General features: G+C 41.4%; 1 protein-coding gene across 6 annotated transcripts in view; it reads right to left on the minus strand.

The window, feature by feature from the left end:
• The window catches only part of Eya3 (EYA transcriptional coactivator and phosphatase 3), a 106,283-nt gene that overhangs the window by 31,764 nt on the left and 61,130 nt on the right, over positions 1 to 13,389 (minus strand). For 4 of the 6 annotated variants that reach the window (XM_045150214.1, XM_045150213.1, XM_045150217.1 and 1 more), the window contains 2 exons: positions 12,570 to 12,706; positions 4,996 to 5,133 (listed from right to left, as the gene is read on the minus strand). In XM_045150214.1, the coding sequence (XP_045006149.1) occupies positions 4,996 to 5,133; positions 12,570 to 12,706 (275 nt within the window). The remainder of the gene's footprint in view (positions 1 to 4,995; positions 5,134 to 12,569; positions 12,707 to 13,389) is intronic. The other 2 variants (XM_004671246.2, XM_004671245.2) reach the window with 1 other exon arrangement.

The following is a 13,389-nucleotide window of genomic DNA, read 5'->3' on the forward strand; positions in this document are numbered from 1 at the left end:
CATTCTAGCTCAGGCTGACCTGGAATTTACTGTGTTGTCTCAGGGTGGCCTTGAACTCATAGCAATCCTCCTACCTCTGCCTCCCAAGTGCTGGGATTAAAGGCATGCACCATCACACCTGGCCTATTTTTATTTTTTGGTTTTTCAAGGTAAGGTCTTGCTCTAGACCAGGCTGATCTGGAATATACAGTGATCCTCCTACCTCTGCCCCCTGAGTGCTAGGGTTAAAGGCATGTACCACCATGCTTGGCTGGGTGCACAATTAAAAAAAAATGTGGGCTGGAGAGATGGTTTAGTGGTTAAGGCATTTGCCTGCAAAGCCAAAGGACTCAGGTTCAATTCCCTAAGACGCACGTAAGCCAGATGCACAAGGTGGGTCATGAGTCTGGAGTTCGTTTGCATTGGCTGGATGCCGTGGTGTGCCTATGCTCTCTCTCTGCCTCTCTCTCTCTTTACTTCTTTCTCTCTCAAATAAATAAATAAAAATATTTTTAAAAATTGTTTATTTGTGAGGAGAAAGGGAGGGAGGGAGGGAGAGAGAATGAATAAATATGGGTATGCCAAGACCTCTGGCCACTGCAAACAAACTCCAGACACATAAGCCACTTTGTGCATCTGGCTTTATGTAGGTACTTGAGAATTAATCTCTAGCTGGCAGGCTTCGCAAGCAAGTACCTTTAGTTGCTGAGCCATCTCCTCAACCCTGAGCATATGATTTCAATAATAAAAAACATACATTTGGGGCTGGAGAGATTTGCTTAGTGGTTAAGGTATTTGTCTGCAAAGGCTAAGGACCCTAGTTCAACTCCCCAGTACCCACATAATGCCAGGTGTACAAGGTGGTGCATGCATCTGGAGCTCATTTGCAGTGGCTAGAGGTCCTGGTGTAACCATTAAAAAAAAGAGAGAGAGAAAGAAACAAATTTCACACTCATACTCTGCAGCTAACATGTCCAACTTAAATCTTGATTCAATTACTTCTTTGGTAACTTTAAAAAAATTCAAGTTTAGCCAGGCGTGGTGGTGCACGCCTTTAATCCCAGCACTCGGGAGGCAGAGGTAGGAGGATCAATGTGAGTTCGAGGCCACCCTGAGACTACATAGTGAATTTTAGTTCAGCCTGGGCTAGAGCGAGACCTTCCCTCGAAAACCAAAAAACAAAAAAATTAATAAATAAAATTTATTTGCAAGCATAGACAAGAGACACAGACAGAAAGAATAGGTGTGCCAGGACCTCCAGCCACTGAAAACAGGCTCCAGATGCATGTACCACTTTGTGCATCTAGCTTTATGTGGGTACTGGCAAATCGAACCCAGGTCATTACACTTTGTAGGCAAGCACCTTAACCACTAAGCCATCTCTCCAGCCCCATTCTTGGGTGACTTCGAATAAGTTATTTAACTGTGCCTCAGATAACCCATCTACAAAATGAGAATTATAGTACTTCCTGGGCTGGAGAGATGGCTCAGCAGTTAAAGTGTTTACTTGCAAAGCCTAATGACCTGGGTTTGATTTTCCAGTGCCCACATAAAGCCAGATGACAGTGCATGCATTTGGAGTTGGTTTGCAGCAGCTGAAGGCCCTAGCACACCCATTCTCACTGTCTTTTTTCTCTTTGCTTGCAAGTAAATAAATAAAATATTTAAATATATATATATATATATAGTCCTTTCTTATTGGGTTGTCATGAAGATTACCTAGCCATTGCTTAGAACAGTGCTGAGACCATAGTAAATACTTTTAAGTGACAGCAGTTATAATTAAGAGCAAAATTAAAAAAAAAACAGATTACCTGATCCACAGGGGGAAACATACATGAATAAATGAGAAGTACAGTGGTTAGTAAAAGATATTTTCAAGACCCCTTTAAAGTAATGTGTCCTATCCCCAGAGAAATGATTCCTATCAGGTTTCTTAAATTGAAGATACAACTATAGAAAAGGAGGGGTTTTATGTCTTACTTATAGAATCCTTACTATTCTCCTATTACTTATGTGTATCCCCTAAAGAGGAATGTATCTGCTCAGTCCCAACTGGACTCAGTATGGTGAAACAGTGAGAAAATAGAGAAGTAGTAGAGGAGAATAGCTCAAATACATATTCTTTTTTTGTTTGTTTGTTTTTTCGAGGGAGGGTCTTGTTCTAGTCCCAGGCTGACCTGGAATTTACTATGTAGTCTCAGGCTGGTTTCAAACTCACGGCAATCCTCCTGCCTCTGCCTACGATTGCTAGGATTAAAGGCGTGCATCACCATGCTCAGCTGAAATTCATATTCTTAGTTATTCCTCCTGGTTTAGGTAGCTGACACCTATATCTTTTTTTCTTTTTCTTTTTTTCAAGGTAGGGTTTCATTCTAGCCCAGGCTGCCTAGCCCAGGGTGACCTGGAATTCACTATGTAGTCTCAGGACGGCCTCAAACTCACAGCAATCTTCCTACCTCTGCCTCCTAAGTGCTGGGATTAAAGGTGTGTGCCACCACGTCTGGCTAGAACATTCTAAAAAATGATTTATTTATTTATCTGAGAGAGACAGAGACAGAATGGGTGTGCCAGGGCCTCTAGGCACTGCTAACAAACTCCAGATGCAAGCACCATCTTCTATAGCTGATTTTACATGGGCACTGGGGAATCCAACCTGGGTACTTAAGGCTTTGCAGGTAAGCGCCTTAACTGCTGAACCCTCTCTCCAGCCCTCATACCTAAATCTTAAGAATGAAGCAATCAGTACTGTTTCCACAGGGTCAAACGCTAAATCCCACCCAATTAACTAAAAAGTCAGAACTGAAAGTCAAAATCCTCTGTTTTACACCAAAAACTTTAAACAAAAATTTATTTGCAAGTGGGGGGGGGGGAGGAAGGGAGAATGGGCACACCAAGGGACTCCAGCCATTGCAAATGAACTCCAGATGCAGTGCATCTGGCTTTACGTGGGTACTGGGGAATCAAAACCAGTTCCTTAGGGTTTGCAGGCAAGCACCTCAACTGCTGAACCATCTCTCCAGCCCACCAAAAACTTTTCATCAGCAAGGTTCAAATCTCTTTTTATTGTATATGTGTAGCATGAGCACAAATGTGGAGGGAGGAAAGAAGTATATGGCAGGTGTTTCCTCACTTGGTCTCCACCTGATTGTTTGAGATAGGGTCTTGCTCTCTAGCCCAGGCTGACCTGGAATTTACTATTATATAGTCTCAAGATGGCCTCGAAATCAGGATGATCCACCTACCTCTGCCCAGTTCCACCTCACTGAACTTAAAGATCACCAATTTTACTAGATAAACTAGCCAGTAAGGCTCAGGGTTCCTCTTGTCTTTGTCTCCCCAGCATTTGGATTACTGATGTATGCCACGACATCAGGCTTTTACATGGATTTTGGGGATCCAAACTCATGTCTTCATGCTTGTGTGGCAAGCATTTTATTCACTGAGCCATCTCCCCAGACCAAGGTTCATATCTGAAGAGTGCCTTACAGAAGTTTTGGGTGTCTATACTGTTCATTTCATATGGAATGCATCTGAAAAGTGAGAAGAAATCAGAAGAAAAAGGAGGCCAGTGAAAAGCCAGGTACATGGACACTACTTTCCAGTCCCAACCCCAGTAACAAGTTATTTCCATTGGATTTTGTGGGGCAGACAATTAATTTCAGATTGCTTTATGAGTTTTCCCTTTCTTCTTAGTAGTCCTGACATAAAATTCTAATTATTTATTTATTTGGTTTTCTAAGGTAGTCTTGCTCCAGCCCAGGCTAACCTGGAATTCACTATATAGTCTCAAATTGGCCTTGAACTCATTCATGGTAATCCTCCTATCCCAGCCTCCCAAGTGCTGAGATTAGAGGTGTGCACTACCATGCCCAGCCAAAATTCTAACTTTTTATTTCTTTTCTTTTTAGAATATTTTTATTTATTTGATAGAGTGTGTGTGACAATGGGCCTACCAGGGCCTCTAGCCACTGCAAATAGAGTCCAGACGCGTGTGCCACCTTGTGCATCTGGCTAACATAGGTACTGGAAAATCGAAACTGGGTCCTTAACTGCTTAACTGCTAAGCCACCCCTCCAGCCCCATTTCTTTTCTTTCTTTTTTTAAGGCATGGTCTCTCTCTAACCCAGGCTGACTTGAAACTCACTGTGTATAGCCCAGGCTGCACTCAAACTCACCATACTTCCTCTGCCTCAGCCTTCCAAGTGCTGGTATTAAAGGCATACAACACCATGCCCAGCTAAAATTCTAACTTTAAAACTTGGGAAGGTAAAGTTGTTTAGAGATTGATACTGTGCATTTTACCTTGGAATAGAAACAACGAATTTTCTTTTTCTTCTTCTTCTTTTTTTTTCCCCCCAAGGTAGGGTCTCACTCTAGGCAGGGCTGACCTAGAATTCACTCTGTAGTCTCAGTGTGGCCTTAAACTCATGGTGATCCTCCTACCTCTGCCTCCCAAGGGCTGGGGTTAAAGGCGTGCACAACCACGCCTGGCTCGAATTTTCTTTTTAATTTGTCAGTACTGGCAAGCACTCTGCCAGTGACCTATACCCTTAGCCCAATAATAACTTTCTGAGCAAGAGAGATGCTCTTACCAAGTAGTAAATGGGGTAGGTATCACCAAGCCACAGCAGAAAAGCAGTCCACATTACACATACACCACTCTGGCAATTCACATCAAGTCGCCAAATTCTCACTCAAGGAGTCTTTTGCAGATTTACATGCCAAAATGCCACTGAGGAGAGTAGAACAAGACCAGAGAGGCTTTCTGGACCACAACATGCAAAAGGGAAGGTTTCAATTCTATTATGTAGCTCACATTCAAAGCCTAAGCCACTTACAAACCACACTCATTGGCTGCAGTTTGCCTAACACAAAAAGCATGCACAAATGCAAATGTCATTCCTCTACTTTACAAGACAGCTCCTGTATCAACTTGTTTGGAGATACAGGTAGATTAAAAATAAAATACAATGATAAATATTAAATCACACATACATGACCATGCCTATTTACCTTGAATGGGATAAGAATAATGTGCTGGGCTTGGCTGGCTTGTGGTTAACCCTGTAGTGCAGGTAAGAACACTGTGTTGACTTGGAGATGGAGTCTGAATTAAACCACTTTCGGGTTTCATACCTGGCCACAATGCACCTGAATCAGATAAATTGGACCAATTATACACAATATCCTGGGACTGAGGAGTTTGATTATACGTTCAAGTATCTCCAGTAGCTTTAAAATCAAAATCTTAAAACAAAAATAAATTTGCTTTCAAAGAGAAAATTGTTGATTCTCCCACTTGTAAATACATCACAAGCAAAGACACTTTTAGAGAATTAAGAGGATAGGGCCATAGGAATAAAGTCCCCAATATGACATGCATTTATGTATGTAGTAAGTTCATCTCAGTGGTTGGGGTAATTGACAAGGATTTAGAAATAAAAGGCTTTACTTTTGTGAAGATTTTTTTTTTTTAAGCAGGCTCTAACTTACGTTGACCCAGAACTCACTCTATAGCTTAAGCTGGCCATGAACTTATATGCTAATCCTCCTACCTTAGCCTTCAAAATGCTGGGATCAAAGGTGTATGTCACCATGCCTGACTTCCAAAGAGTTATTAACACCAAACTGGAGTATTTTTCATCATGATTGTATGATTATTCATGGATAGTAATAAGTCATTCATCCAAATTATCAGAGTGGGAGGTATTCTACACAGGTTCAAAATTCACTTTCCCAATAAATGAGTGAGTTTTCTAAAGCTCTATTTTTCTTAAGCTGGTTATTTTGTAACCTTTGTTTCTTCTGATTAGGAAAGAATACCTGCTTTTAAAAAAAAATTAAAGCTATTACATAGCTCTAAGGATGTAGTTCAGTTGGAAGTGCTCACATAGCATGCACAAAGACTTGGGTTCCCTCCTCAACAGAACATAAACCTGTTCTGGTGATGTACATCTGTAAACCTGACACTGAGGAGGTAGAGGCAGAGGTAGAAGGATCAGAAATTCAAGATCATCCTCAGATACACAGTGACTTTGAGAACAACCTGGGATACATGAGACCCTATCTCAAAATAAAGTATAGAAATATATAATTTAGCTAGGTATGGTTTTGCATTTCTTTCTGAGACAGGAGGATCATGAGTGCAAAGCCAGCCCAGGCTACGTACCAAGACCTTGTCTCAAAACAAACAAAAAATATGGGATCATATTATTCACACTTTCATAATTTTCATTTCCACACAATACCTGAGAAAGACATCTCAGCTGTTCACTCTATTGTATCATAATGTTCCTAAATGAAACCTTCCTAAACTGCATTTGCATTCTTGCCTTACTTCTTAGCAGGGAGAGAAAACTTAATATATCTTTAGATTTTATCGAAATTATTGCTGTAGTGATATTTACTTAATATTAAATAGAATTTAATTATAGTTCTATTGTTTGTTTGTTTCTTTTTTTTCATGGTAGAGTCTTAATTTAGCCCAGGCTGATCTGGAATTCACTATGTAGTATCAGGGTGGCCTTGAACTCACAGTGGTCCTCCTACCTCTGCCTCTTGAGTAGTGGGATTTTAAAGGAGTACACTGCCCTGTCTGGCCAGTTCTATAATTTCTAAGTTCTTAGATCACTCTGTATCCCAGGCTGGCTTGGATAAGTTTAACATTAACTCATTTCACCACAATTACCATAAGCAGTAAAAACCATAATGCTTTGATAATGAGGACCTCTATTTTACCAGGGCACTAAGATACCTTAGAGCAATTCAGATTTGTCCAATCAAGTATATCTTAGTAGAGAAAGGAAAATGTAAAAATTTTGGATTGCTCATGGGACATGGTGATTCGCTTGCCAAAAATAATTATTCAGGGAGGTAGGAGCATGCTGCCATCTTGAGCATGAATCAACAGGGTCATTCCTTAGGCTCAGTTTGATTTTTTTTTTCTTTCTTTCTCTCTCTCTCTCTCTCTCTTTTTTTTCTTTTCTTTCTTTTGGTTTTTCAAGGTAGGGTTTCACTCTAGTCTACGCTGACCTGGAATTCACTATGTGGTTTCAGGGTGGTCTCAAACTCACAGTGATCTTCCTACCTCTGCCTCCCAAGTGCTGGGATTAAAGGTGTGTGCCAACACACTTGGCATCAGTTTGATTTTTTTAGTATCTTATTTATTTATTTAGGAGAGAGAAGCAGATATGTGCACGCGTGCGTGTATGTATGCCAGGGCTTCTTAGCCTCTGGAAATGAACTCCAGATGTATGAGCCACCTAGTATATATGGCTCTACGTGGGTACTGAGAAATCAAACCTAGATCCTTTGGCTTTGCTGGCAAGCACTTTAACCACTATGCCAGCTCTCCAGCTCAATAAAATACTTAAGTGTTACAAGAACTTCTACATTTATTTATGTATTTTTGGTTTTTTGAGGTAGGGTCTCGCTCTAGCCCAGGCTGACCTGGAGTTTACTATGTAGTCTCAGGCTGGCCTCAAACTCACAAGATCCTCCATCTCTGCCTCCCAAGTGTGCCACCACAACTGGCCCCATATATATTGTAAGCAATGTGACTATTTGTTCCAAAATAGGCTTTGGACTCTCAGGCATTACCTTTTAGGAACAACACACTATGTGAGAATTCTTCATTATTTTAATGAATGAAGCAGGGCTTTGCCAGTGGCCCAGCCTGCTAATGAACTCACAATCCTCTTCCTGCAGTCTCCTGAGTGCTAGAATGGCAGGTGTGTTATCACCATGCCTGGCCAGTATTTACTTTTTAAAAGTTTCAAACTATACAATGTCTTTAAGTTGGTCCACTGTCGGGCACTGCCAGGCACAGGCTAAAGCCTTCAAGAGAGGGGCCTGAGCTACCAGGCAGGGCTAAGGTCCTCCAGGCTTTAGGAGGCCACCCCTCTCCAAGCCCAGCACACCTGAACTTAGGCTCTGCCCATAGCCCTGTGACTTTTGGCCAGTTGCCTAGGAAACTCCTTATCAGCCTTCACACAGCCCATCTTCCTGAGACCCTAGATCACCTGACCACCCCCCTACCATTGCCTACCTGCTAGAATGAATGTCCCCATATGCTAATTAGGCATCAGAAATGAACTTGGTATGTCCAATGGCCTTAGAACTCTTCCCCCACCTTCACATGATTATAAACCCATTTCACTGACAATAAACTGAGAGAGCTATTCAACTTTCTCCTGGGAGTGTTTCTCTTGTCAGGCGCTCCAAATGTCCAAACTAAATAGAATAGGTAGTTTTGAATGTATCCGGCCAGAAGGACAAATAGACATTTAATATATAATTATTTTACAAGGAACAGCAGAATAAAAGAAAACATGAACACTACCTCCAGCACTGCAGCCTTGCCTTTAGACATATATATACCTTCCAGATAATAGGAAGCACCCCTGCCCATAGTAGACAAGGAAATCAAACCTGGGATCCTAATTTAGTGCCCTGCTCTATGACTACAAGTAAATGCTTCTCAGGCACCCTCCCTCCCTCCCCTCTCCCTTCACCATATAGTCTCAGGCTGGCCTCAAACTCATGGTGATCCTCCTACCTCTGCTTCCCAAGTCCTGGGATTAAAAGAGTACACCACCACGCCCGGTTCATCTATTTTTTTAAGGTTTAGAGAGACTTTATTAGATTAAGAGAAGGAAAGAGCTGGGTGTGGTGGTGCATGCCTTTAATCCCAGCGTCCAGGAGGCAGAAGTAGGAGGATCATTGTGAATTCGAGGCCACCCTGAGACTACATAGCGAATTCTAGGTCAGCCTGAGCCAAAGTGAGACCCTACCTGAAAACACACACACACACACACAAAATAGAGAAGGAAAGAGGAGGGAGTACAATATATTGAGCTTCTGTTGAGGAGGGTAAAATCCCCCACTTTTAAATCTAGGTTCTACATGTAAGAAAAAACATGCATTTGTCTTCTTGAATCTGGATTTGCTTAATATAATGATCTTATTTCCATTATTTTCCTGAAAATGTCATGATTTTATTTTTTTATGGCTGCATAAAATTCTATTGTGTAAGTTATAACACATTCATCTGTCTGCCTGTTTATTTTATTTATTTATTTATTTTAACGAGGTAGGGTCTCATTTTAGCTCAGGCTGACCTGGAATTCACTATGTAGTCTCAGGGTGGCCTCGAACCCACAGTAATCCTCCTACCTCTGCCTCCCAGGTGCTGGCATTAAAGGCATGTGCCACCATACCCTGCTTGTTTGTGTTTTGAAAACAGGGTCTTGCGTAACCCATGCTAATCTCAGACTCTCCTGCTTCTTCCTTCTGAGTGCTGGAATTACAAGTGTACACCACCTTACCTGGAGCCCTTCATATACCATCTAATTGATAACTAGTTTACTCTAGTTCCCTTACCCAGATGATTGCTTATTTGGCACTTTGGTTGGTACTATAGTATCAAAAATTGAGCTGAGGGCTGAAGAGATGACTTAGCAGTTATCTTTTCTTTTCTTTTTTAAATTTATTTACTTATTTATTTGAAGAGAGGAAGAATAGACTCACCAGGGTCTCCTTGTAAGTGGGTTCTGGAGAACTGAATCTGGGTCCTTAGGCTTTGCAGGCAAGCACCTTGACCGTTAAGCCTTTAGCCCAGTGCAGATTGTTTTGTTGTTGTTGCTGTTACTGTTTATGTTTTTTTGAGGTAGGGTCTCCCTCTAGCCCAGGCTGATCTGGAATTCACTATGTAGTCTCAGGGTGGCCTTGAACTCATGGTAATTCTCCAATTCTGCCTCCAGAGTGCTGGGATTACAGGCATGCGCCACCAAGCGCAACTAAAGGTGCTTGCTTACAAAGCCTGAGTGCCTGGGTTTAACTCTTCAGTACTCATATAAAGCCAGATGCACACAGTGACACATGCATCTGGAACTCAGGCATGCCCACACTATATGCCTCTTTCTCTGTCTCTATTAAACTGATGTAGCTGGGCATGGTGATGCATGCCTTTAATCCAGCACTCAGGAGGCAGAAGTAGGAGGATCAGTATGAGTTTTAGGCTAGCCTGGGGAAACACAGTGAGTTCCAGGTCAGTTTGGGCTAGAGAACAACCCTACCTTGGGGTAGGGGAGGTTTCTGGGCTGTGACAAATACATGCCTATAATATGAAGGCTGAGGCAGAAGGACTGAGAGTTGTCTCAAAAAACAAAAAAAAAAAAAAAAACACCTTGTTCTAGAGCTGTGTTTGGTGGCAAAGTGCTTACATAGCACATATGAGGGCCTGGGCTGGATCCCAGCATAAACAAAACCCCTCGATGCTTGTTTTTAGCATTTGACAGGAACTAAAGAATGCTAAGCAGCCTAAAAGTAAGAAAGCTGTCACTAATAAGGACTAGCCTAGTGAAGCAAGAAAGTAGGAATGGAGAAATCAAAAGGAGGCCACCCTAACACATCCAGAATCTATGTGATGAATTCTATGGAGTTTGTTGGTTCCTAGTTTGTTTAAATGATGTCTCTTATTTTAAAACAATACAGGTTTCTGACACCAGTTGTAATGAACACAGAAGGGACAACAGAGCACACTGCACACATTTATCAGTTTAAACACACAGAAAAATCAGCATAGATACTAAATATTCAAATAATCTCAAACCAGCTTCTCATAAATCACTGCTTTGTAATTTATGTTCAAGACACCTAAAATTAACAAAAATAACTCTCTCTGCATATGGTAAGATTTTGGAAAATTGGGGATTTCCTCCATTCTAAGATAATATTTTGTTCAGCAGAACATCTGTTCAGTTTTTGGGAAAAATGGGTAAAGGGAGAGAAACTGATCAAAACAACCCCCCACAAAGTAGAATAAACTACATTGTATATGAATATGCCTCAATTTTAGACTACTTGGTTTTACAGAAATTAGGTACTTCAAATACAAAATACCCTCAAAACATTATAGGCTATTGCCAAGGCTCTTGGTTTCCCACCAGGAAAAGATGGTAAGACCCCACTGCTGAAGACTCCAGATGCCTGGACTGCAAGGAAACCAAGAAATCAAACTGGGGCTAAGCTGAAAACCTTCTCCTGGTAGACCAGCTGACAGAAAGCTGCAAAAAGCTGCACTGCATGCAGCCTTATGGAAGACAGAAGGCATCAGTGGCAAAAACAGTGGACACTGCAAGCCTCAAGTTTGGCCAGCCAGGCCAAAAGAGCCAACAGGTGCAATAGTGGCATGTCTTTTATGGGAGAAACCAACCACTCTCTAATTAGACTGGAGACCCTCCCATAGAGAGAATACATGCCTGGTACTGAAAACCTAACCAAAAGCCTATGGTGGGAGAGGTCATGAGCCTTAGGAGTATAATGCCTGCTCTTGTCTGGCTAAATGCATATAGCCCTGTAAGCACTTTACTTAATGTACATATTAATGCTACTCTCACTTTTGGTTAGAGAAGCTTTTCTTTTCAGATGGCAGTGACCACTGAGATGACCCAAAAGGCAGGATAGAGTTAAAAAGACGTGACAGAGGAATGTTCAGCACTAAAACATTGCTATCACAACTTCCAAGGCTCATGGTCCTTTGTGGAAGAGGTGGTAGGATGAATGTAAGAGTCAAAGGAAGGGTAGGACTGCTTACAATGCAATCAATCAGATAGAAATTGGCCTTGATATTCACGACCTCACAGTGCCTAGCACTATCTTCACAAGACCCTCATAAGAGGAAAAGATGATGACATCAAAACAAAAGCAAGACTAATAGAGAGAGGGAGGGGAAATGGAGTGTGGATTTGTGAAGGGGAAAGTGGGGGAGGGGAGGGAATTATCATGGTTTATTGTAAGTATGGAAGCTGTCAATAAAAAAGGAAAAGAGGAGACTGGGGAAATGGCTTAGCAGTTATGACATTTGCCTGTGAAGCCTAAGGACCCAGGTTCAATTCCCCAGGACCCATGTAAGCCAGATGCACAAGGGGGCACATGTGTCTGGAGTTCTTATGCAGTAGCTAGAGGCCCTGGTGTGCCCATTCTCTCTCTCTATCTGCCTCTTTATCTCTCACAAATAAATAAATATTTTTTAAAAGGAAAAAGAAATAAAAATATATTTATTATGTTTACCTCACAATGATGCTTTTCTATATACAATGTAAGTCAAATCAATAGTAATTTCTAAAAGGCACATCTAAACAAGATTCTAACCTTCTTGCTGGGTGTTATGGCACACAACTATAATCCCAGTACTTGGTACAGAGGCAGGAGGATTCAGGGTTCAAGGCCAGCCTAATGTACCATAGTGGGACCCTGCTTCAATAAATCACTCAAGGGTTGGAAATGTAACTCAGTACCAGAGAAAGTATCTAGCACGCAGAGATATCCTGAGTTCAATTCTCACCACTGGCAAGGAAGGGTGTTTCCAAGTTTCCCAGCTTTGTAAACAGCTAAATTTTGGAGGATAATCAAATGATTATGAAAAGTTGTAAACACAACTTCACCACACATGTAATTGAGTAAGTACTCCTTAAAGGATGACACAACTTCTCTCTTCCAGATGGGTCACACTTTCTTTCTGAGGAAGGCAGAGTTTCTGAAGGATAAAAACATTTTTAGATACTGCTTATAATAGGGTACCTTACCAAAAGGAGGTAGTCCATATGTTTGGGTTGCCTGAGGGTAGACGGCATAAGGTTGAGACTGCTGTAGTGTCTGGTACTGAGTCTGTCCAGGGTAAGCAGTTTCCGAAACAGGAACTGAGAGGATATGTGTGTAAGGTCTAGAAAAAAATCAAGAAAACCAAAACTTGTATGAGTGATACATTTTAGAAATGAAGAATAGGTATTGTCACTAAAAGCAAAGAATAAGAAGTGAGATTAATATTTCACATAAAATAACTTACTATGGTTAGAAAGTACCTTCTTGTCCTTTTCAGGTTCCACTAGCAATCCACCAAGAATTTTTTTTTTTTTTTGAGGGGAGGCGTGTGTTTCAAGGTAGGGTCTCACTCTAGCCCAGGCTGATCTGAATTCAGTATGTAGTCCTAGGGTGGTCTTGAACTCATGATGGTACTCCTACCTCTGTCTTCAGAGTGCTGGGATTAAAGGTGTGCGTCACCATGCCTGGCTCGTCTGGAAGTTTTAATCCTTCTTGTGGGAATTAGACCAGCTTCCATCCAAGGAATAATTTTATAGAAAATATTTTCCTAAATTCTAGTTACTACCCTACAAACATACATGATTTACTACAGGCAGATACTAGGATTAGACTTATTTATTTATTCTCTTTGATGTCTACACAAAGAATACAATCCAGCTGGGCAGTGGCACACGCCTTTAATACCAGCATTTAGGGGGTAGGGGTAATGAGTTTGAGGCCAGCCTGAGGCTACATAGTGAATTCCAGGTCAGCCTGGGCTAGAGCGAGACCCTACCTCGAAAACCCACAACAACAAAGAATAAA

Source organism: Jaculus jaculus, chromosome 5 (genome assembly GCF_020740685.1).
Source record: "Jaculus jaculus isolate mJacJac1 chromosome 5, mJacJac1.mat.Y.cur, whole genome shotgun sequence".
Classification (NCBI taxonomy): Eukaryota; Metazoa; Chordata; class Mammalia; order Rodentia; family Dipodidae; genus Jaculus; species Jaculus jaculus.